This window comes from Magnusiomyces paraingens (assembly GCF_902498895.1).
Source record: "Magnusiomyces paraingens strain CBS 517.90 genome assembly, contig: contig1, whole genome shotgun sequence".
NCBI classification, from domain to species: Eukaryota; Fungi; Ascomycota; class Dipodascomycetes; order Dipodascales; family Dipodascaceae; genus Magnusiomyces; species Magnusiomyces paraingens.
In genome coordinates this window covers 1776842-1802082 of record NW_022474067.1, presented here as the reverse complement: position 1 = coordinate 1802082, position 25241 = coordinate 1776842, and the positions used below count along the sequence as shown (strand labels likewise).

The 25241-nt window shown below is 38.4% G+C and overlaps 4 protein-coding genes across 4 annotated transcripts; 3 read left to right on the top strand and 1 right to left on the bottom strand.

The window, feature by feature from the left end:
• Positions 1-687: 687 nt before the first annotated feature.
• On the top strand, positions 688-2236 carry SAPINGB_P000536 (uncharacterized protein; the record flags this gene model as incomplete). Its single annotated transcript, XM_031995259.1, has 3 exons — positions 688-1279; positions 1668-1968; positions 2173-2236. 3 exons carry the CDS (start codon positions 688-690, stop codon positions 2234-2236), a joined length of 957 nt encoding a protein of 318 aa, XP_031851150.1.
• Positions 2237-2283: 47 nt separating this feature from the next.
• SAPINGB_P000535 (uncharacterized protein) lies at positions 2284-9579 on the top strand (the record flags this gene model as incomplete). Its single annotated transcript, XM_031995258.1, has 6 exons — positions 2284-3762; positions 4112-5803; positions 5863-6820; positions 6871-7554; positions 7608-7874; positions 7928-9579. 6 exons carry the CDS (start codon positions 2284-2286, stop codon positions 9577-9579), a joined length of 6732 nt encoding a protein of 2243 aa, XP_031851149.1.
• Positions 9580-9854: 275 nt separating this feature from the next.
• On the top strand, positions 9855-12571 carry SAPINGB_P000534 (uncharacterized protein; the record flags this gene model as incomplete). The annotated part of the gene is made up of 2 exons (XM_031995257.1): positions 9855-11861; positions 11942-12571. 2 exons carry the CDS (start codon positions 9855-9857, stop codon positions 12569-12571), a joined length of 2637 nt encoding a protein of 878 aa, XP_031851148.1.
• A 4219-nt stretch (positions 12572-16790) lies between these two features.
• SAPINGB_P000533 (uncharacterized protein) lies at positions 16791-25164 on the bottom strand (the record flags this gene model as incomplete). The annotated part of the gene is made up of 4 exons (XM_031995256.1): positions 16791-18724; positions 19074-21743; positions 22174-22589; positions 22646-25164. The coding sequence occupies 4 exons, from the start codon at positions 25162-25164 to the stop codon at positions 16791-16793; spliced, it is 7539 nt and encodes a 2512-aa protein (XP_031851147.1).
• Positions 25165-25241: the final 77 nt, after the last annotated feature.

Sequence of the window (25241 nt, the reverse complement as noted above, 5' to 3'; positions counted from 1 at the left end):
AGTGGAATAATATATATATGTGTTTTTTTTTGAGTTTATATAGTTTCTAACTTTTAATTAAAGTATAATTGGAGAATTTCTAAGGACAAAAAAGCTACTTTCATACCGAGTTGCCAACCTTCTAGGGTGGTTCCTTCAGACGAGTTTAATTTTATTTTAAAAAACAATGAAAAAGCTCTAAAATCATTGGTAAAGCAAGGGATTCCGAAAGAAAAACATATCGAATTAAATGAAGTTTTACAAGGGCCTAAAAATCCAATTAAAACTGTAGTTGATTTTTATAGGGATGGCCTTTTTTCTCAGACAAAGCCTAGTAGACATAATGGCTTTGAAGGAGATGACATCATTCAATCGGTCAAACGACCAAAATTAGATGAAGGAGATTTGAAGGAGTCTAATAATGAATTGAATACCCCTGTTGATAATAGCAAAAGACAGGGCCTTCATAACTTATGTTCCAAATTTAAAGAAATATGCAATTTAGATTTGCCGTTGATCAATGAAGAAAAAAACAATGATTTTTCGACTCGTAATTTTGGAAGATCAAATAAAGAAGGGAAAACAAAAATAAAAGAGGAAAGTGCTCAAAAAAGAACAACTTCAACATCCAAATTCTACGCTAAACTTCTCCATCATGGCTTGAAACAAGGTCATTCTATCAGTGACATTAATACAATAGCCAAGTTGATGGACTACACGGAAAAAGATATCACCATGCTAGAAAATAAATTTCAAAAAATTTGTCAAACTGTCGAAAATAATGGCCAATACAATGGCAGTGGTCCAAATTATTTTGGCACAGGAGTTGCCAGATTTCAAACTTGTTCTCAAGGATGCACATGTATTGTTCAAACCTCCCAAAATAAGATCTCTACTTGTGCTGCTTGCAAAACGCCCTACAATCCTAACGTTCAGGCAATATTATTATCAATCAGAGAGCTTTACCGTGAAAAATTTAATAATAAAAAAATTGCAGAGGTGGAATGGCTTAATGTTAATCGATATATTGAAAATTTACGAGCCCAGAAGATAGACAGAACACCAGAACATTTACAATATATGCTGAATGATGGTCTGTTTGATTTGGAAAACTCTAGGAAAAAGAAGAAGGTTATTGACATCCCATTCGTTATTGTCATGGACGCAATTTCAGTCTCAGCGTCGACTCATTTGGGATACAATGCAACTGGAGGGTTTAATCTTGCAGAGAATTCTCTAGAAATGAAATCAAAAGAAAATGTACATCCAATTTACATTTTGTTGAACTGTGACACGGGAAGTCATGATAATAATAGAAAATATTATCCAAGAAAAGTATATATTGAAATATATAAGATAAAACAGTTATATAAGAAGAAAGAAAAAGGAAAAGAAAAATTATAAAAGTTGGGGAAGAAACCTTCCTTAAATATCTGAGGGAAAGAAAAATTTGCAGTGGTGAAAATTTTTCATTTGGGTTTGTCCCAAAGTTGAGTGGGTTTGTATTACACTTCAACTTTGTAACAAATTAAGGAGGGTAACCACAGTCACATAAGGGCTTAAACCTAATGCGGCTAAAACTAAAATAAACATAGATTGTCAACCATAGTTTCCCACCCAAACTCACGTGCATTATCAACTGCACTAGTCTGCGACAACATTGCATGCTCAACACATTTATCCTAAAGTAAGATCTCATGCACCATCAAACAAACCGATAAAGAAACAAAACAACTCCGAATATTCTGACGACAATTTTAATCCTGGGGAATTTTTCAATACTGAAGATGGAGACGAAAATGTTAACGAGGATGAGTTCGATGTAACGGCATGTGGTGTTTTTCAGCCTCTTGTTGATGAATTTACTTCATTGTCTAAATTTGGCTTTAAAGTTTACGACGCTTTTAACAAGGAGGAAATTACAGTGCGAGTTCATTGGCTTTATACAATTGGAGACATGGCCGCTGTTTCTGAGTTGCTAGGTGGAAGGTATGCTGCTAACTTGCGTTGTTGTGTCCGCTGTAATATCTTCAAGTCACCATTATTTTATAAAGAAGGAAAGTTTACTAGAAGTTTGCTGAGCTTCATTCACTGTTCCGATGATTTTGATGATCTTAGCATTTCGGAATTGATAACCAAAAAAAAAAAAAAAGGTTTTTATGATCAAAGAAAAAAAATGGATTTAACTAATAGCTATTATGAGTCTGAAGTTTTACCATATTTTAATAAAAAACTGGAAAAGTACCCGACACTTTGATGGCGATTCAGCAAGAGATATATGATCTTCAGGATCCTAATAACCAAATGAAAAAATCAACTCATATTGGATTTAAATTAAAATCACCTCTTTTTGACCTCCCTTACTTTTCTCTACCTTATTCGTTTCCCCCAGACGTTATGCATGCCCAGGCAATTAATATTTTAAAGCTTTTACTGTCAATTATTTTAGATCCATCTTGTGAAGGAAACCAAAAAAACAAAACAGGAGAAAAGATTGAAATAAGAGAGTTTCTTTTTAATGAAGAACAGATGAATGCTTATTTTGAGTTTCTTGGTTTGCTGGATGAGCACACACCACAGGCTTTCAGAGACAACATCTTTAAACCAGAAAAAAAAACTGCTACTCTAACATATTGGCTTAAATCTGCTGCTCAGGGTGAAGCTCTATTGAAGTCACTGTACTTACTTCCAGAGTTTATTCCCAGCTTAACAGAAAAACAAGAGCATTTACTATATCTTTATTCCCAAATGGCTGCTTTAATGATGATAAACAACTCTAGCTATATCAATGAGGATCTTAACTTGGATCTTGTTCAAGAATCTTGGGAAATTGTTATCCAAAATTTTGAGCTACTAGTGACTTTGGGATATAATAAAAATGGATTTATTGGTACACTGCCATTGCATACCATGCTTCATACTCCTGGCTACTTGAAAAAAGTTGGTTCACTTAAAACCTTTAGCTCTTATGCTACCGAGCGAATGGTCAAATCAATTAAGGAATCACAGCAAAATAGTAGATATCCGATAATAACACTCTGCAATTACCAACTAAAGTTCTACGTCATAAACCTGATTTTTATAGGCCAAGCAACACCAGAAATATTACAGCCTGCTATGAAATTATCAAGCCAAAACGGTGAGTGTACAACTGATGAGGAACTAGAATTACTTGAGCTTCTAAAAAAAAGCTTAGTTAAGAATTATCCGAAATATAGGAACAATAAGAACACAGCTTCATCTAAAAGCCCTACAAGCTACGGTATGAATCTTCTATTTGAAAAAAACACGGGGAAATTTGTGGATAATACATTAAATTCGGACATGTACTATTATCAGCGGTATAGTAAAATTCATTGGAACACATCAAAATATACAGCAATTGCAAGCAACTCTAAGTTACGCAACACCAAAGAACTGAACACATTCGTCCGAGTTATTCAATCAAAAAATTCATCTGGTGCTAAAAGTCCAAGTTATTATGCAAATCTCCTTGACTGTTTCTCTGTTGGCAAAGGAACAGGAGAGGCTTGGGACAGGTTTGCAATCATTGAAAAAATTCCGGATGAGTCTTTAAGAAGCATCGATTTGCATGACGATTTCAAGCATATCTGTTTTAGTAATGAAATAAAACTCGGGTTCTACTGGGAAAATGAGTATAAGCATGGTGAAAGAATTGTGGTGCCCTTAAATCGCATCGCCAATCCAGTTTTTATAATACCGCAGTACAATTTTCTGTTGAGCATGCAATGTTGTCGCAGACTAGTGCAGTTGATAATGCACGTGAGTTTGGGTGGGAAACTATGGTTGACAATCTATGTTTATTTTAGTTTTAGCCGCATTAGGTTTAAGCCCTTATGTGACTGTGGTTACCCTCCTTAATTTGTTACAAAGTTGAAGTGTAATACAAACCCACTCAACTTTGGGACAAACCCAAATGAAAAATTTTCACCACTGCAAATTTTTCTTTCCCTTGGATATTTAAGGAAGGTTTCTTCCCAAACTTTTATAATTTTTCTTTTCCTTTTTCTTTCTTCTTATATAACTGTTTTATCTTATATATTTCAATATATACTTTTCTTGGATAATATTTTCTATTATTATCATGACTTCCCGTGTCACAGTTCAACAGGTTATGGGCCGCACTTCGGCTTATATTAATCTTACTTCCTCTGAAAAACTCACTCCTCTCAACTATCATGTCTGGGCTACTAAGATCCTTTTGGGTCTTCGTGCTATGAATAATGGTGTCCACCTTTATGTCGAAGCTGGTACTGTCAATCCAGCTGCTAATGAATCCCTCGAAGACCTCACCGCCTCGCTTGATACCGTCGTCCATGATGTCATCCTCAACAACATTTCTCCTGAGTTGATCGAACATGTTAATGATGTGGCCATTAGAGGCCGTGACCTCTGGCTTTATCTTCATCAGGAGTATAGTCAACTTCAACCCGCCGATGTCATCTCACTTATGAAATCCCTCTATGCTGGCAATATTGATGTTGGTCCAAAGTTTGTTTCTTCTGTTCGTTCTTATGTTGCTACATGGCGTTCCATCTACCAATCATTGTCGCCTGATTCGGTTGTGGCCTTCAACGCTTTGGCCTCAATGGGTCCCAATTGTGAGCGCTTCATCCAGTACGCCTTGGAGCACCGCTTTGATAGTAACAACAATACTGACAACCTTGATATCAACAACTTCATCCGGAACACTGATAAATGGGCCAAGTTGTTGAAGATTACTGGACCTCCAGCTACTCTTTCGACTGAAGCGTTCGTTGCTTCATCAAAGAAGTACAATAACAAATCTAAGGGTGATGGTATTAAATGTTTCCGTTGTAAGAGGCGTGGTCATACTTCCAACAATTGTCATGTCTCTTGGGAAGAGGTTCAGGCTGCTCGCCAAGATAATAAGGATGACAAGGAATCTAAGGAGGCTAAAACCTCAAGAGGTTGGTTTGCTGAGACTATTGATGAATTTTCTGAGATAGTTGATGATGATCCATTTGTGAGTTCCGCTTTTGTGTCCGAGACATCTGTTGTTTCTGAAAAGTTTGGTAACAGTTGCTCCGAGTCGTTTGATGATTTGGAATCCGAACTTTTTGATTCTTCTGAGCCGTGTGTCGGCGATGAAGATTGTTTTGTTGGTCAAGTTTCTGAGTATTGTTCAAACTCAGGACTTGATATTGATTCAGTTGGTTCCACTGATGATTCTTGTTTTAATTCTGAACCGTATGTCGGTTCTACTGTTGTTTGTTTGGAGTCTGAACCGTGTGTCAGTTCAGCTCCTATTTGTTTTTTTGATTCTGAATCGTTGGTCGATTCGGATATTGTTCCTTTTGATTCTGAACCGTTGGTCGGTTCTTCTTTTATTTCTTGTTCTGATTCTAAACCGTTGGTCGGTTCTGATGATGATATTGTCTTACCTTCTTTTGATTTTTTGGTGGATTCAATTACTGAACCTTCTCCACCTAATGTTAAACCTATTGTTACACCAAAATCCCGTTTTTCTCCATTCTTTTACTTATCTTTTGTTACCATCATGTTGTTTTCCTTGATTTTAATTGTCGTCTGGCATCCTTCTTCAATCTTGGATTTAAGTCATTCAGTCCATCACGTTTTTGTTGCTGAATCTACTACTTCTGCTGAGGCCAACTTAGTTGTTGGGTCTGATTCTTTTGACTTTATCCATGATACTGGTGCTACCAGTCACATTTGCAATAACATCTCATATTTTTCTTCTCTTCGTCCCACTTCGGCTACCATTCGTGGTCTTGGTTCTGCTACTGCTGAGGGGTTGGCGACATTGTCGTTGATCTTCTTGGTAAAGATGACCAGCCTTGTGACCGCGTTGTTCTTCGAGATGTTTTATATGTTCCTAAGATTCCTCGCAATTTATTTGCTGCTCGTCGAGCTACTGCTGGTGGTTGTCGGTTCATTCAAGACCTTAACCATATTTCTGCTGTTGAAAATGGCAAAACTCGAGTCCACGCCATTGCCATGGGTGACTTGTACTTTTGTCGTTTCCGAGTTGTTTTGCCTTCCAAGCCTGTCCATGAGGTGTTTGCTGTTGAGTCGTCTGCCAATCTTTGGCACAAGCGACTTGGTCACGCCAGTGTGGACGTTCTCAAGAAATTATCTAAGTCACTTTCTGTCAAGCCTACTCATTTTGAGGTTGTGGATAGTCATAAGTGTGACGCTTGTTTGGGTGGCAAAGCCACAGCATTGCCATTTAATGGTACCACAGAAAAAGCTAGTCGTCCTTTGGAGTTATTTGTTTCTGATTTAAGCGGTCCTCATGTCGCTACCCCTGTGGGTCATCGTTATGTCTTAACCATTATGGATTATTATTCCAGGTACTCTTATGTGGAGTTGTTGGTTAGGAAAAGTGATGCAAGTCTTGCCATTCGTAACTTTATTGCTAGGTGTGAATCTTATTTTTCTGGTGATTCTGCTGGTGATCGAGTTGCATATTTTCATTCTGATAATGGCGGCGAATACATTTCCAAAGACCTGGAGCAGTTCTTTGTGTCTAAGGGTATCAAGCATACTTATACAGTTCCTCATACTCCTCAGCAAAATGGTGTTGCTGAGCGATTGAATCGCACATTATTTGAAAAAGCCAAGTCTATGCTTTTATATGCTCATGCTCCTGAGTATTTATGGGGTGAAGCTGTCAAGTCTGCTAATTATATTAGGAACCGTCTTCCTAGTCGTACCACTGGTGGTGTTGCACCTCTTCAACTTTGGACGGGTAAACCTCCTAGTTATCACCATATGAAAGTATTTGGTTGTCAAGCTACAGTTGTTCTTCCTGGTGCTAAAAGAGAATCTAAGTTAAGTTCAAATACTGAAGCTGGTGTTTTGTTGGGTATTCTTTGGATCGTACAGCTTATCGAGTTCTTCTTGATTCAAGCATTGTTGAAGCCAGGAGTGTTTACTTTGATGAGTCCAAGTTTCCATTTATGAAAAGTGATAAGGACTTGTCTATTAATGGTACTGGTGTTGGGTTTAGTGTTGGGTCTAGTATTGGTTCTGGTTCAGGGTCCATGTCAGGACCTTGTTTTGATTCTAAGGGGACTGGTTTAGGATCTAATGTTAGGGTTAATTCTATTGCTAGTTCTGATTCAAGTTCTGGTTCTAGTTTTGGGTCTCATAGATCTTTACCAGCATCCTCATCTGGTTCTGGTTCTGGTTCTATTTGTGCTTTACCGTCTCCGTCTTCTTCTCCGTCTCATTCTCCGTCGCTTTCTTCTTCTTCTTCTTCTATTATCGTTCATAAGCCTCGTTCTGTTCGTCGCATTTTGTCTACACCTTCTGCTCCTCTTGAGTCTCCTACTCTTCCTTCTATTCCTTCTGTTCCATCTCTTCCTAGTTCTCCTATTCTTCCACCTTCAGATCATGATGTCTCTATCTCTCCTGACTCAAGTCCTATTGTTTCTCCTTCGGAATATATTCCTTCACAATTAGACTTATCTGAAGCTGGTCCATCTATTAATGAATCTGATATTTCTGGTGATTCTGGGATCTCGCAACGAGGGGTGATATTGGGTTTCAACCGTCTATCATTGCTTCGTCTCCCATTCCACCACCTTCTGTTGAATTGGAAGTAGTGCCACTTAGTCAAGAATCTCCTTCGCCTGATCTTGTTAATTCTCTTGACCAAGCTGGTGTTAGTGTTGTCACTAAGGATGATACTCAAGCTGTTTTGCCTAAATCTCGATCTCGTGTTGTTGCTGTTCGTTTACCTTCTATAACTCCTGCCAAACGCCCGAGTTCTGATGACATTGTTTCACCTCCTTCTAAACACCTTTGTGAAAATTCTTTGAAACAATCTCCAGTGTCTGCAACACCTGCAAAACGTCCAGCTGAAGAAGAGTGTATTTCTTATCGTCGTCTCAAATCTCTCCGCTTTGAGTATGATGATGTGGCTTTACTTGTTTTACAGATCCTAGTAGTTTTGAAGAAGCTATGTCTAGTGAAGAAGCTGAGTTTTGGCTTGAAGCCTGTGTTATTGAAATGTCGTCTCTTAAACGCAATGGTACTTGGGAATTGGTTGATCTCCCACCTGGTCGCAAGGCTATCAATAGCAAATGGGTGTTTAAAGTTAAGCGCAAAGCTGACGGTTCAATTGAACGTTACAAAGCTCGTCTCGTGTGTATTGGATTTTCGCAAGTTGAAGGTATTGATTATACTGAAACTTTTGCTCCCGTTGTTCGTTACGAGACTGTGAGGATTGTTCTTGCTATTGCTGCTCAGTTTGGGTTCCAGGTTCATCATATGGATGTCGAGACTGCATTTCTTAATGGTGATCTCAAAGAAGATATTTATATGAGACAACCTAAAGGCTTTGTTGTCAAAGGTCAGGAATCTAAAGTGTGTCATTTGAAGAAGTCTTTATATGGTTTAAAGCAAGCTCCTTTGTGTTGGAATGAGAAGATTCATGGTGCTCTTGTCAAACTTGGGTTTATTCGTAATGAAAGTGACTACGGTGTGTATACCAAAGGATCTGGGTCTACCATGGTTATTATTGCACTGTATGTTGATGATTTACTTATTTCTGGCAATTCTTCTGAGGTCATTGCCAAAACCAAGTCTTCTTTGTCATCTATGTTTAAGATGAAAGACTTGGGCCCAGTCGAGCAGTTCCTTGGCATGAGAGTTAAGCAGTCACCGTACCATATTACTGTGGATGTTTCACGTTATATTTTTGATATGTTGGAAGAGTTTGGTATGCAGAACTGTTCAAGTGTCAAGACTCCTTTACCCACTCGTGATCTTTCTGATTTTTCCGAGTCTGACTCTGCTACCGATGCCTCCATGTATCGCAGTATTATTGGTAAGCTGATTTATGCTGCTAATTGTGCTCGTCCTGATCTTGCTGTTGCTGTTAGCTTTCTTTGTCGATATATGCAGAGTCCGAAGTCTATTCATATGGAAGCTGCTAAGCATACTCTTCGTTATCTTAAGGGTACTGCTGAACTTGGTCTTGAATATCGAGCTCAGAAAGTCTACAAGCTTGTTGGCTATAGTGATGCCGATTATGCACAGGACAAACAGGACCGTAAGTCCTTTACTGGGTATGTTTTCATTCTGTCTGGTGGTCCCATTACTTGGGCTTGTCGAAAGCAAGTTAGTCCTGCATCGTCCAGCGTCGAGTCTGAGTATATGTCATTGTCTGATGCGTCTAAGGAATGCTTCTGGATTAATCAGTTGTTGTCCCTTTGCAAGATTCCTGTTCCGTTGCCAGTGACTATGTTTGAGGACAATCAGGGATGTATTGCATTGGCTCAGAACCCAGTGTTTCATCGTCGCACCAAGCATATTGATGTTCGTTATCATGTTGTGCGTCACTATATTCGCAGTGGAGTGATTCATCTGGAGTATCTTGATACTCAAGTGATGTTGGCAGATATGTTCACTAAGAATCTTGGTCGTGTGAAGTTTGAGACATTGAGGGGACTACTTGGTATGAAGGCAGTAGGTGATTCTGCGACAAGGGGAGGTGTTGAGCATGCAATGTTGTCGCAGACTAGTGCAGTTGATAATGCACGTGAGTTTGGGTGGGAAACTATGGTTGACAATCTATGTTTATTTTAGTTTTAGCCGCATTAGGTTTAAGCCCTTATATGACTGTGGTTACCCTCCTTAATTTGTTACAAAGTTGAAGTGTAATACAAACCCACTCAACTTTGGGACAAACCCAAATGAAAAATTTTCACCACTGCAAATTTTTCTTTCCCTTGGGTATATAAGGAAAGTTTCTTCCCCAACTTTTATAATTTTTCTTTTCCTTTTTCTTTCTTCTTATATAACTGTTTTATCTTATATATTTCAATATATACTTTTCTTGGATAATATTTTCTATTATTATCATGACTTCCCGTGTCACAGTTCAACATGTTGAAGCCAGGAGTGTTTACTTTGATGAGTCCAAGTTTCCATTTATGAAAAGTGATAAAGACTTGTCTATTAATGGTACTGGTGTTGGGTTTAGTGTTGGTTCTGGTTCAGGGTCCATGTCAGGGCCTTGTTTTGATTCTAAGGGGTCTGGTTTAGAATCTAATGTTAGGGTTAATTCTATTGCTAGTTCTGATTCAAGTTCTGGTTCTAGTTTTGGGTCTCATAGATCTTTACCAGCATCCTCATCTGGTTCTGGTTCTGGTTCTATTTGTGCTTTACCGTCTCCGTCTCCGTCTTCTTCTCCGTCTCATTCTCCGTCGCCGCCTCCTTCTTCTTCTTCTTCTTCTATTATTGTTCATAAGCCTCGTTCTGTTCGTCGCATTTTGTCTACACCTTCTGCTCCTCTTGAGTCTCCTACTCTTCCTACTCTTCCTTCTATTCCTTCTGTTCCATCTCTTCCTAGTTCTCCTATTCTTCCACCTTCAGATCATGAAGTCTCTATCTCTCCTGACTCAAGTCCTATTGTTTCTTCTTCGGAATATATTCCTTCACAATTAGACTTATCTGAAGCTGGTCCATCTATTAATGAATCTAATATTTCAGGTGATTCTGGGATCTCGCAACGAGGGGGTGATATTGGGTTTCAACCGTCTATCATTGCTTCGTCTCCCACTCCACCACCTTCTGTTGAATTGGAAGTAGTGCCACTTAGTCAAGAATCTCCTTCGCCTGATCTAGTTAATTCTCTTGACCAAGCTGGTGTTAGTGTTGTCACTAAGGATGATACTCAAGCTGTTTTGCCTAAATCTCGATCTCGTGTTGTTGCTGTTCGTTTACCTTCTATAACTCCTGCCAAACGCCCGAGTTCAGATGACATTGTTTCACCTCCTTCTAAACACCTTTGTGAAAATTCTTTGAAACAATCTCCAGTGTCTGCAACACCTGCAAAACGTCCAGCTGAAGAAGAGTGTATTTCTTATCGTCGTCTCAAATCTCTCCGCTTTGAGTATGATGATGTGGCTTTACTTGTTTTTACAGATCCTAGTAGTTTTGAAGAAGCTATGTCTAGTGAAGAAGCTGAGTTTTGGCTTGAAGCCTGTGTTATTGAAATGTCGTCTCTTAAACGCAATGGTACTTGGGAATTGGTTGATCTCCCACCTGGTCGCAAGGCTATCAATAGCAAATGGGTGTTTAAAGTTAAGCGCAAAGCTGACGGTTCAATTGAACGTTACAAATCTCGTCTCGTGTGTATTGGATTTTCGCAAGTTGAAGGTATTGATTATACTGAAACTTTTGCTCCTGTTGTTCGTTACGAGACTGTAAGGATTGTTCTTGCTATTGCTGCTCAGTTTGGGTTCCAGGTTCATCATATGGATGTCGAGACTGCATTTCTTAATGGTGATCTCAAAGAAGATACTTATATGAGACAACCTAAAGGCTTTGTTGTCAAAGGCCAGGAATCTAAAGTGTGTCATTTGAAGAAGTCTTTATATGGTTTAAAGCAAGCTCCTTTGTGTTGGAATGAGAAGATTCATGGTGCTCTTGTCAAACTTGGGTTTATTCGTAATGAAAGTGACTACGGTGTGTATACCAAAGGATCTGGGTCTACCATGGTCATTATCGCACTGTATGTTGATGATTTACTTATTTCTGGCAATTCTTCTGAAGTCATTGCCAAAACCAAGTCTTCTTTGTCATCTATGTTTAAGATGAAAGACTTGGGCCCAGTCGAGCAGTTCCTTGGCATGAGAGTTAAGCAGTCACCTTATCATATTACTGTGGATGTTTCACGTTATATTTTTGACATGTTGGAGGAGTTTGGTATGCAGAATTGTTCAAGTGTCAAGACTCCTTTACCCACTCGTGATCTTTCTGATTTTTCCGAGTCTGACTCTGCTACCGATGCCTCCATGTATCGCAGTATTATTGGTAAGCTGATTTATGCTGCTAATTGTGCTCGTCCTGATCTTGCTGTTGCTGTTAGCTTTCTTTGTCGATATATGCAGAGTCCTAAGTCTATTCATATGGAAGCTGCTAAGCATACTTTCGTTATCTTAAGGGTACTGCTGAACTTGGTCTTGAATATCGAGCTCAGAAAGTCTACAAGCTTGTTGGCTATAGTGATGCCGATTATGCACAGGACAAGCAGGACCGTAAGTCCTTTACTGGGTATGTTTTTATTCTGTCTGGTGGTCCCATTACTTGGGCTTGTCGAAAGCAAGTTAGTCCTGCATCGTCCAGCGTCGAGTCTGAGTACATGTCATTGTCGGATGCGTCTAAGGAATGCTTCTGGATTAATCAGTTGTTGTCTCTTTGCAAGATTCCTGTTCCGTTGCCAGTGACTATGTTTGAGGACAATCAGGGATGTATTGCTTTGGCTCAGAACCCAGTGTTTCATCGTCGCACCAAGCATATTGATGTTCGGTATCATGTTGTCCGTCACTATATTCGCAGTGGAGTGATTCATCTGGAGTATCTTGATACTCAAGTGATGTTGGCAGATATGTTTACTAAGAATCTTGGTCGTGTGAAGTTTGAGACATTGAGGGGACTACTTGGTATGAAGGCAGTAGGTGATTCTGCGACAAGGGGAGGTGTTGAGCATGCAATGTTGTCGCAGACTAGTGCAGTTGATAATGCACGTGAGTTTGGGTGGGAAACTATGGTTGATAACCTATGTTTATTTTAGTTTTAGCCGCATTAGGTTTAAGCCCTTATGTGACTGTGGTTACCCTCCTTAATTTGTTACAAAGTTGAAGTGTAATACAAACCCACTCAACTTTGGGACAAACCCAAATGAAAAATTTTCACCACTGCAAATTTTTCTTTTCCTTGGGTATATAAGGAAGGTTTCTTCCCCAACTTTTATAATTTTTCTTTTCCTTTTTCTTTCTTCTTATATAACTGTTTTATCTTATATATTTCAATATATACTTTTCTTGGATAATATTTTCTATTATTATCATGACTTCCCGTGTCACAGTTCAACAAGCATCTACCTCTAATGGATTCCCTAAAATTTTAGAATTCACATGCTTAAAAAGGGCATCAGATAACAGTCGAGAAACTAAAATAGACTGGACTGAATGGGAAAAAACCAAGCAAAAATTTGGACTGAATAAAACAGATCTGGGGACGAATGTGGAATACATCGCCATTTCATCGCTGGTGTCTGTGGAATAGACATTAGGAGTTGGTAAAGGTTGTAATGATGTAACATTGTTCAATTTTTGATAAGCATTTACGACTTGAATTGCGCGTCTGAACTGTACTAACACGTTGAAATGGAGAAGTAGGTTATGGGGAAAAACTTTCTTTATACTGTTATCAATAATTCCAAAAAGCGTCCAACACATATATAAACCAGAGAATTTCAAAGGATAGTAGGATGAGGCTTTGATCTGAATGTTTTGTATTTCTTGGGTAACAAGTGTATCGGTCCCATAATTAATCTCAAACAAAGGCAAAATTCGGTTCAGCAAATTTTTGTATATTCCAAAATTCTTTTCAATGCAAGTCTCAAAGAGATTTTATTTGTTTGGTTTGTTTTCGAAGTTGTGGAGCAGAAAAAAGAATAAACTGAAACCTCCAAACAGTTCCTCCAAGAGATATGTAAAAAGCCCCAGTGATTGTAGTTGATAGGAGGTAAAAGAAGAAAGAAGTCAAGTTGTTTGTTGTTTTCATGTTCTTTAAAATTAAATTCAGCAAGTAAGCCAGAAAGGTTTTTGTAGACAAAGTCAACACTTTGCTCCGCAATTAATCCATCAGTTATTTTTGGCTGACAAATTATGCAAAATTGGCCGTATTCTTTATCAAAAACTTCGGTCATTTGAATGAAATGGTTTGAGCTAAGACCACAGTTGTGAAAATAATTATCTAGCAAATATAAAACGTCCGAAGAATCAAAAATACAGTGAGAGTTAGTTGTATCAGGTAAGACAAGGTCTAAATGATGCAACTCAAGGTGATTGTTCTCAGTATATAACGTCTCTGAAATTTCAGAGACGTCACAAAGATATATTTCTTCCTTCATGGGAGCTCTTTAAAAAAGTTTTTGGATTATCAAATTTTTAATGTGTATTAAAATGAAGAAATATATGTTGAAAAAAAAAATTACAATAAACAACTCGGTAAATGAGGTCATATATATTATAATAAACACGGAAACAATGTTTTTTTTTTGATGATTTACGAATATTTAAAAAAATTAGCATACATTCCAGAGAAACCCCTTTAAAGACCAAATTTGGTCTTAATAACAATTGGTTATGATAATATTATCATATATCATTAAGTAACCATAAGTTTATATGTTGAATGGTGTGTTACAGGGTAGATCTTTTAATAGTATTATTATTATAATTAAGATGAGTATATATATATTTATATATAAATAAAAATTAAATTGATTGTTAAAGTTGGAAATAATAGATGAAATAATATTTTAATCTCTAGCTTCTTATAACGAAATAGACATGTTTAAACTATTTATCAAACATAACAATAAGATATTTCCATAAGAACAATGATTACTAATATAACAAAATTATGATAGAGCCAATTAGACTTAAAGTACATTTTTACCACAGTGCAGATTTCTTTCCTCAGCCAATAAGAATTCTCTTTAGATTAAATCTTTAAAAAAAATTATAAAAAAAGTTTCTCTTCACCTTCCTCTTTTCTTTCTACACATCACTTTTTTTTTTTACAATACAATTTGCCTTATAAAATATGGAAATTTTAGAAGTTTAAAGTATTATATCTTTTTTTTTTTAGAAAAGGTCATGATATTAACAACTTACAATAGTTTTACGACTATGAAGATGGCTCGGTTCATTGCTATAAGCGATTTTAACGCGTTGATACTTAGAAGAACCATGATGATGCTCGCTTGACGATCAAGCTTGATGCGTTGATACTAAGAAGAAAAACAATGATGCTCGCTTGACGAGCGATTTTAACGCGTTAATACTTAGAAGAACCATGATGATGCTCGCTTGACGATCAAGCTTGATGCGTTGCTACTGAGAAGAACCATGATAATGCTCGCTTGACGATCAAGCTTGATGCATTGATGATACTGAGAAAAGAACGATGATGATGCTCGCTTGACGTTCAAGCTTGATGCGTTGCTACTGAGAAGAAGAACGATGATGATGCTCGCTTGACGATCAAGCTTGATGCATTGATGATACTGAGAAAAGAACGATGATGATGCTCGCTTGACGTTCAAGCTTGATGCCTTGCTACTGAGAAGAAGAACGATGATGATGCTCGCTTGACGATCAAGCTTGATGCGTTGATGATACTGAGAAGAAGAACGATGATGATGCTCGCTTGACGATCAAGCTTGATGCATTGATGATACTGAGAAAAGAACGATGATGATGCTCGCTTGACGTTCAAGCTTGATGCCTTGCTACTGAGAAGAAGAACGATGATGATGCTCGCTTGACGATCAAGCTTGATGCGTTGATGATACTGAGAAGAAGAACGATGATGATGCTCGCTTGACGATCAAGCTTGATGCGTTGATACTAAGAAGAAAAACAATGATGCTCGCTTGACGAGCGATTTTAACGCGTTAATACTTAGAAGAACCATGATGATGCTCGCTTGACGTTCAAGCTTGATGCGTTGCTACTAAGAAGAAGAACAATGATGCTCGCTTGACGATCAAGCTTGATGCGTTGATGATACTGAGAAGAACCATGATAATGCTCGCTTGACGATCAAGCTTGAGGCATTGCTACTAAGCTATATATATATATATATATATATAATTCTGTAATTTATAATTTAATTTAAGGATTTTTTAAAAATTTTTAAAATTTTCAAAAATTCTAAATTTATTATATGCGGTGAATTAAACATTTAAATTTGCTTATTTAACCAGGTGTGTGTGCTTATTTGACCACCGGAAATGCTTATTTAACCAGGTCTAATATTTAAATTCACCACAGGAAAAGCTAAATAAACCAGAGAAAATATTAAATTTACCAGGTGGTTGTGCTTATTTAACCAGGTGTGTGTGCTTATTTGACCACAGAAAATATTAAATTTACCAGGTGGTTGTGCTTATTTAACCAGGTGTGTGTGCTTATTTAACCACTGAAAATATTAAATTTACCAGGTGTGTGTGTTAAATAAAAAAAAAAAAATGTTTATTAAGCAATTTTTATAGTGGGGGAAAAAATAAATTTACCACGTCTATTTGTTTAGTAAACCACCACTTTACTAGGGGAAAAAGTGCGAAAAATCCCAAAGGTGTAAATATAAAATAAATATAAAATAAATATAAAATAAATATTGAGTTTTAAAAAAGAATATATATTTTTACTACAGTTTTGTTGAGCATGCAATGTTGTCGCAGACTAGTGCAGTTGATAATGCACGTGAGTTTGGGTGGGAAACTATGGTTGATAACCTATGTTTATTTTAGTTATAGCCGCATTAGGTTTAAGCCCTTATGTGACTGTGGTTACCCTCCTTAATTTGTTACAAAGTTGAAGTGTAATACAAACCCACTCAACTTTGGGACAAACCCAAATGAAAAATTTTCACCACTGCAAATTTTTCTTTCCCTTGGGTATATAAGGAAGGTTTCTGTTGAACTGTGACACGGGAAGTCATGATAATAATAGAAAATATTATCCTAGAAAAGTATATATTGAAATATATAAGATAAAACAGTTATATAAGAAGAAAGAAAAAGGAAAAGAAAAATTATAAAAGTTGGGGAAGAAACCTTCCTTATATACCCAAGGAAAAGAAAAATTTGCAGTGGTGAAAATTTTTCATTTGGGTTTGTCCCAAAGTTGAGTGGGTTTGTATCACACTTCAACTTTGTAACAAATTAAGGAGGGTAACCACAGTCATATAAGGGCTTAAACCTAATGCGGCTAAAACTAAAATAAACATAGATTGTCAACCATAGTTTCCCACCCAAACTCACGTGCATTATCAACTGCACTAGTCTGCGACAACATTGCATGCTCAACACCTCCCCTTGTCGCAGAATCACCTACTGCCTTCATACCAAGTAGTCCCCTCAATGTCTCAAACTTCACACGACCAAGATTCTTAGTGAACATATCTGCCAACATCACTTGAGTATCAAGATACTCCAGATGAATCACTCCACTGCGAATATAGTGACGCACAACATGATAACGAACATCAATATGCTTGGTGCGACGATGAAACACTGGGTTCTGAGCCAATGCAATACATCCCTGATTGTCCTCAAACATAGTCACTGGCAACGGAACAGGAATCTTGCAAAGGGACAACAACTGATTAATCCAGAAGCATTCCTTAGACGCATCAGACAATGACATATACTCAGACTCGACGCTGGACGATGCAGGACTAACTTGCTTTCGACAAGCCCAAGTAATGGGACCACCAGACAGAATGAAAACATACCCAGTAAAGGACTTACGGTCCTGTTTGTCCTGTGCATAATCGGCATCACTATAGCCAACAAGCTTGTAGACTTTCTGAGCTCGATATTCAAGACCAAGTTCAGCAGTACCCTTAAGATAACGAAGAGTATGCTTAGCAGCTTCCATATGAATAGACTTCGGACTCTGCATATATCGACAAAGAAAGCTAACAGCAACAGCAAGATCAGGACGAGCACAATTAGCAGCATAAATCAGCTTACCAATAATACTGCGATACATGGAGGCATCGGTAGCAGAGTCAGACTCGGAAAAATCAGAAAGATCACGAGTGGGTAAAGGAGTCTTGACACTTGAACAGTTCTGCATACCAAACTCTTCCAACATATCAAAAATATAACGTGAAACATCCACAGTAATATGGTACGGTGACTGCTTAACTCTCATGCCAAGGAACTGCTCGACTGGGCCCAAGTCTTTCATCTTAAACATAGATGACAAAGAAGACTTGGTTTTGGCAATGACCTCAGAAGAATTGCCAGAAATAAGTAAATCATCAACATACAGTGCAATAATAACCATGGTAGACCCAGATCCTTTGGTATACACACCGTAGTCACTTTCATTACGAATAAACCCAAGTTTGACAAGAGCACCATGAATCTTCTCATTCCAACACAAAGGAGCTTGCTTTAAACCATATAAAGACTTCTTCAAATGACACACTTTAGATTCCTGACCTTTGACAACAAAGCCTTTAGGTTGTCTCATATAAATATCTTCTTTGAGATCACCATTAAGAAATGCAGTCTCGACATCCATATGATGAACCTGGAACCCAAACTGAGCAGCAATAGCAAGAACAATCCTCACAGTCTCGTAACGAACAACGGGAGCAAAAGTTTCAGTATAATCAATACCTTCAACTTGCGAAAATCCAATACACACGAGACGAGCTTTGTAACGTTCAATTGAACCGTCAGCTTTGCGCTTAACTTTAAACACCCATTTGCTATTGATAGCCTTGCGACCAGGTGGGAGATCAACCAATTCCCAAGTACCATTGCGTTTAAGAGACGACATTTCAATAACACAGGCTTCAAGCCAAAACTCAGCTTCTTCACTAGACATAGCTTCTTCAAAACTACTAGGATCTGTAAAAACAAGTAAAGCCACATCATCATACTCAAAGCGGAGAGATTTGAGACGACGATAAGAAATACACTCTTCTTCAGCTGGACGTTTTGCAGGTGTTGCAGACACTGGAGATTGTTTCAAAGAATTTTCACAAAGGTGTTTAGAAGGAGGTGAAACAATGTCATCAGAACTCGGGCGTTTGGCAGGAGTTATAGAAGGTAAACGAACAGCAACAACACGAGATCGAGATTTAGGCAAAACAGCTTGAGTATCATCCTTAGTGACAACACTAACACCAGCTGTTGAACTGTGACACGGGAAGTCATGATAATAATAGAAAATATTATCCAAGAAAAGTATATATTGAAATATATAAGATAAAACAGTTATATAAGAAGAAAGAAAAAGGAAAAGAAAAATTATAAAAGTTGGGGAAGAAACCTTCCTTAAATATCTGAGGGAAAGAAAAATTTGCAGTGGTGAAAATTTTTCATTTGGGTTTGTCCCAAAGTTGAGTGGGTTTGTATTACACTTCAACTTTGTAACAAATTAAGGAGGGTAACCACAGTCACATAAGGGCTTAAACCTAATGCGGCTAAAACTAAAATAAACATAGATTGTCAACCATAGTTTCCCACCCAAACTCACGTGCATTATCAACTGCACTAGTCTGCGACAACATTGCATGCTCAACACCTCCCCTTGTCGCAGAATCACCTACTGCCTTCATACCAAGTAGTCCCCTCAATGTCTCAAACTTCACACGACCAAGATTCTTAGTGAACATATCTGCCAACATCACTTGAGTATCAAGATACTCCAGATGAATCACTCCACTGCAAATATAGTGACGCACAACATGATAACGAACATCAATATGCTTGGTGCGACGATGAAACACTGGGTTCTGAGCCAATGCAATACATCCCTGATTGTCCTCAAACATAGTCACTGGCAACGGAACAGGAATCTTGCAAAGGGACAACAACTGATTAATCCAGAAGCATTCCTTAGACGCATCAGACAATGACATGTACTCAGACTCGACGCTGGACGATGCAGGACTAACTTGCTTTCGACAAGCCCAAGTAATGGGACCACCAGACAGAATAAAAACATACCCAGTAAAGGACTTACGGTCCTGTTTGTCCTGTGCATAATCGGCATCACTATAGCCAACAAGCTTGTAGACTTTCTGAGCTCGATATTCAAGACCAAGTTCAGCAGTACCCTTAAGATAACGAAGAGTATGCTTAGCAGCTTCCATATGAATAGACTTCGGACTCTGCATATATCGACAAAGAAAGCTAACAGCAACAGCAAGATCAGGACGAGCACAATTAGCAGCATAAATCAGCTTACCAATAATACTGCGATACATGGAGGCATCGGTAGCAGAGTCAGACTCGGAAAAATCAGAAAGATCACGAGTGGGTAAAGGAGTCTTGACACTTGAACAATTCTGCATACCAAACTCCTCCAACATGTCAAAAATATAACGTGAAACATCCACAGTAATATGGTAAGGTGACTGCTTAACTCTCATGCCAAGGAACTGCTCGACTGGGCCCAAGTCTTTCATCTTAAACATAGATGACAAAGAAGACTTGGTTTTGGCAATGACTTCAGAAGAATTGCCAGAAATAAGTAAATCATCAACATACAGTGCAATAATGACCATGGTAGACCCAGATCCTTTGGTATACACGCCGTAGTCACTTTCATTACGAATAAACCCAAGTTTGACAAGAGCACCATGAATCTTCTCATTCCAACACAAAGGAGCTTGCTTTAAACCATATAAAGACTTCTTCAAATGACACACTTTAGATTCCTGACCTTTGACAACAAAGCCTTTAGGTTGTCTCATATAAATATCTTCTTTGAGATCACCATTAAGAAATGCAGTCTCGACATCCATATGATGAACCTGGAACCCAAACTGAGCAGCAATAGCAAGAACAATCCTCACAGTCTCGTAACGAACAACGGGAGCAAAAGTTTCAGTATAATCAATACCTTCAACTTGCGAAAATCCAATACACACGAGACGAGCTTTGTAACGTTCAATTGAACCGTCAGCTTTGCGCTTAACTTTAAACACCCATTTGCTATTGATAGCCTTGCGACCAGGTGGGAGATCAACCAATTCCCAAGTACCATTGCGTTTAAGAGACGACATTTCAATAACACAGGCTTCAAGCCAAAACTCAGCTTCTTCACTAGACATAGCTTCTTCAAAACTACTAGGATCTGTAAAAACAAGTAAAGCCACATCATCATACTCAAAGCGGAGAGATTTGAGACGACGATAAGAAATACATTCTTCTTCAGCTGGACGTTTTGCAGGTGTTGCAGACACTGGAGATTGTTTCAAAGAATTTTCACAAAGATGTTTAGAAGGAGGTGAAACAATGTCATCAGAACTCGGGCGTTTGGCAGGAGTTATAGAAGGTAAACGAACAGCAACAACACGAGATCGAGATTTAGGCAAAACAGCTTGAGTATCATCCTTAGTGACAACACTAACACCAGCTTGGTCAAGAGAATTAACAAGATCAGACGAAGGAGATTCTTGACTAAGTGGCACTACTTCCAATTCAACAGAAGGTGGTGGAATGGGAGACGAAGCAATGATAGACGGTTGAAACCCAATATCACCCTCTCGTTGCGAGATCCCAGAATCACCTGAAATATCAGATTCATTAATAGATGGACCAGCTTCAGATAAGTCTAATTGTGAAGGAATATATTCCGAAGGAGAAACAATAGGACTTGAGTCAGGAGAGATAGAGACATCATGATCTGAAGGTGGAAGAATAGGAGAACTAGGAAGAGATGGAACAGAAGGAATAGAAGGAAGAGTAGGAAGAGTAGGAGACTCAAGAGGAGCAGAAGGTGTAGACAAAATGCGACGAACAGAACGAGGCTTATGAACAATAATAGAAGAAGAAGAAGGAGGAGGTGGCGACGGAGAATGAGACGGAGAAGAAGACGGAGACGGAGACGGTAAAGCACAAATAGAACCAGAACCAGAACCAGATGAGGATGCTGGTAAAGATCTATGAGACCCAAAACTAGAACCAGAACTTGAATCAGAACTAGCAATAGAATTAACCCTAACATTAGATCCTAAACCAGACCCCTTAGAATCAAAACAAGGCCCTGACATGGACCCTGAACCAGAACCAACACTAAACCCAACACCAGTACCATTAATAGACAAGTCCTTATCACTTTTCATAAATGGAAACTTGGACTCATCAAAGTAAACACTCCTGGCTTCAACAATGCTTGAATCAAGAAGAACTCGATAAGCTGTACGATCCAAAGAATACCCAACAAAAACACCAGCTTCAGTATTTGAACTTAACTTAGATTCTCTTTTAGCACCAGGAAGTGTTGAACTGTGACACGGGAAGTCATGATAATAATAGAAAATATTATCCAAGAAAAGTATATATTGAAATATATAAGATAAAACAGTTATATAAGAAGAAAGAAAAAGGAAAAGAAAAATTATAAAAGTTGGGGAAGAAACTTTCCTTATATACCCAAGGGAAAGAAAAATTTGCAGTGGTGAAAATTTTTCATTTGGGTTTGTCCCAAAGTTGAGTGGGTTTGTATTACACTTCAACTTTGTAACAAATTAAGGAGGGTAACCACAGTCATATAAGGGCTTAAACCTAATGCGGCTAAAACTAAAATAAACATAGATTGTCAACCATAGTTTCCCACCCAAACTCACGTGCATTATCAACTGCACTAGTCTGCGACAACATTGCATGCTCAACACCTCCCCTTGTCGCAGAATCACCTACTGCCTTCATACCAAGTAGTCCCCTCAATGTCTCAAACTTCACACGACCAAGATTCTTAGTGAACATATCTGCCAACATCACTTGAGTATCAAGATACTCCAGATGAATCACTCCACTGCAAATATAGTGACGCACAACATGATAACGAACATCAATATGCTTGGTGCGACGATGAAACACTGGGTTCTGAGCCAATGCAATACATCCCTGATTGTCCTCAAACATAGTCACTGGCAACGGAACAGGAATCTTGCAAAGGGACAACAACTGATTAATCCAGAAGCATTCCTTAGACGCATCAGACAATGACATGTACTCAGACTCGACGCTGGACGATGCAGGACTAACTTGCTTTCGACAAGCCCAAGTAATGGGACCACCAGACAGAATAAAACATACCCAGTAAAGGACTTACGGTCCTGTTTGTCCTGTGCATAATCGGCATCACTATAGCCAACAAGCTTGTAGACTTTCTGAGCTCGATATTCAAGACCAAGTTCAGCAGTACCCTTAAGATAACGAAGAGTATGCTTAGCAGCTTCCATATGAATAGACTTCGGACTCTGCATATATCGACAAAGAAAGCTAACAGCAACAGCAAGATCAGGACGAGCACAATTAGCAGCATAAATCAGCTTACCAATAATACTGCGATACATGGAGGCATCGGTAGCAGAGTCAGACGCGGAAAAATCAGAAAGATCACGAGTGGGTAAAGGAGTCTTGACACTTGAACAGTTCTGCATACCAAACTCTTCCAACATATCAAAAATATAACGTGAAACATCCACAGTAATATGGTACGGTGACTGCTTAACTCTCATGCCAAGGAACTGCTCGACTGGGCCCAAGTCTTTCATCTTAAACATAGATGACAAAGAAGACTTGGTTTTGGCAATGACTTCAGAAGAATTGCCAGAAATAAGTAAATCATCAACATACAGTGCAATAATGACCATGGTAGACCCAGATCCTTTGGTATACACGCCGTAGTCACTTTCATTACGAATAAACCCAAGTTTGACAAGAGCACCATGAATCTTCTCATTCCAACACAAAGGAGCTTGCTTTAAACCATATAAAGACTTCTTCAAATGACACACTTTAGATTCCTGACCTTTGACAACAAAGCCTTTAGGTTGTCTCATATAAATATCTTCTTTGAGATCACCATTAAGAAATGCAGTCTCGACATCCATATGATGAACCTGGAACCCAAACTGAGCAGCAATAGCAAGAACAATCCTCACAGTCTCGTAACGTACAACAGGAGCAAAAGTTTCAGTATAATCAATACCTTCAACTTGCGAAAATCCAATACACACGAGACGAGCTTTGTAACGTTCAATTGAACCGTCAGCTTTGCGCTTAACTTTAAACACCCATTTGCTATTGATAGCCTTGCGACCAGGTGGGAGATCAACCAATTCCCAAGTACCATTGCGTTTAAGAGACGACATTTCAATAACACAGGCTTCAAGCCAAAACTCAGCTTCTTCACTAGACATAGCTTCTTCAAAACTACTAGGATCTGTAAAACAAGTAAAAGCCACATCATCATACTCAAAGCGGAGAGATTTGAGACGACGATAAGAAATACACTCTTCTTCAGCTGGACGTTTTGCAGGTGTTGCAGACATTGGAGATTGTTTCAAAGAATTTTCACAAAGGTGTTTAGAAGGAGGTGAAACAATGTCATCAGAACTCGGGCGTTTGGCAGGAGTTATAGAAGGTAAACGAACAGCAACAACACGAGATCGAGATTTAGGCAAAACAGCTTGAGTATCATCCTTAGTGACAACACTAACACCAGCTTGGTCAAGAGAATTAACTAGATCAGACGAAGGAGATTCTTGACTAAGTGGCACTACTTCCAATTCAACAGAAGGTGGTGGAGTGGGAGACGAAGCAATGATAGACGGTTGAAACCCAATATCACCCCCTCGTTGCGAGATCCCAGAATCACCTGAAATATCAGATTCATTAATCCCAGCTTCAGATAAGTCTAATTGTGAAGGAATATATTCCGAAGAAGAAACAATAGGACTAGAGTCAGAAGATATAGAGACATCATGATCTGAAGGTGGAAGAATAGGAGAACTAGGAAGAGATGGAACTAAAGAAATAGAAGGAAGAGTAGGAAGAGTAGGAGACTCAAGAGGAGCAGAAGGTGTAGACAAAATGCGACGAACAGAACGAGGCTTATGAACAATAATAGAAGAAGAAGAAGAAGAAGGAGGCGCCGACGGAGAATGAGACGGAGAAGAAGACAGAGACGGAGACGGTAAAGCACAAATAGAACCAGAACCAGAACCAGAACCAGAACCAGAACCAGATGAGGATGCTGGTAAAGATCTATGAGACCCAAAACTAGAACCAGAACTTGAATCAGAACTAGCAATAGAATTAACCCTAACATTAGATCCTAAACCAGTCCCCTTAGAATCAAAACAAGGTCCTGACATGGACCCTGAACCAGAACCAACACTAAACCCAACACCAGTACCATTAATAGACAAGTCTTTATCACTTTTCATGAATGGAAATTTGGACTCATCAAAGTAAACACTCCTGGCTTCAACAATGCTTGAATCAAGAAGAACTCGATAAGCTGTACGATCCAAAGAATACCCAACAAAAACACCAGCTTCAGTATTTGAACTTAACTTAGATTCTCTTTTAGCACCAGGAAGAACAACTGTAGCTTGACAACCAAATACTTTCATATGATGATAACTAGGAGGTTTACCAGTCCAAAGTTGAAGAGGTGCAACACCACCAGTGGTACGACTAGGAAGACGGTTCCTAATATAATTAGCAGACTTGACAGCTTCACCCCATAAGTATTCAGGAGCAGGAGCATATAAAAGCATAGACTTGGCTTTCTCAAATTGTTGAACTGTGACACGGGAAGTCATGATAATAATAGAAAATATTATCCAAGAAAAGTATATATTGAAATATATAAGATAAAACAGTTGTATAAGAAGAAAGA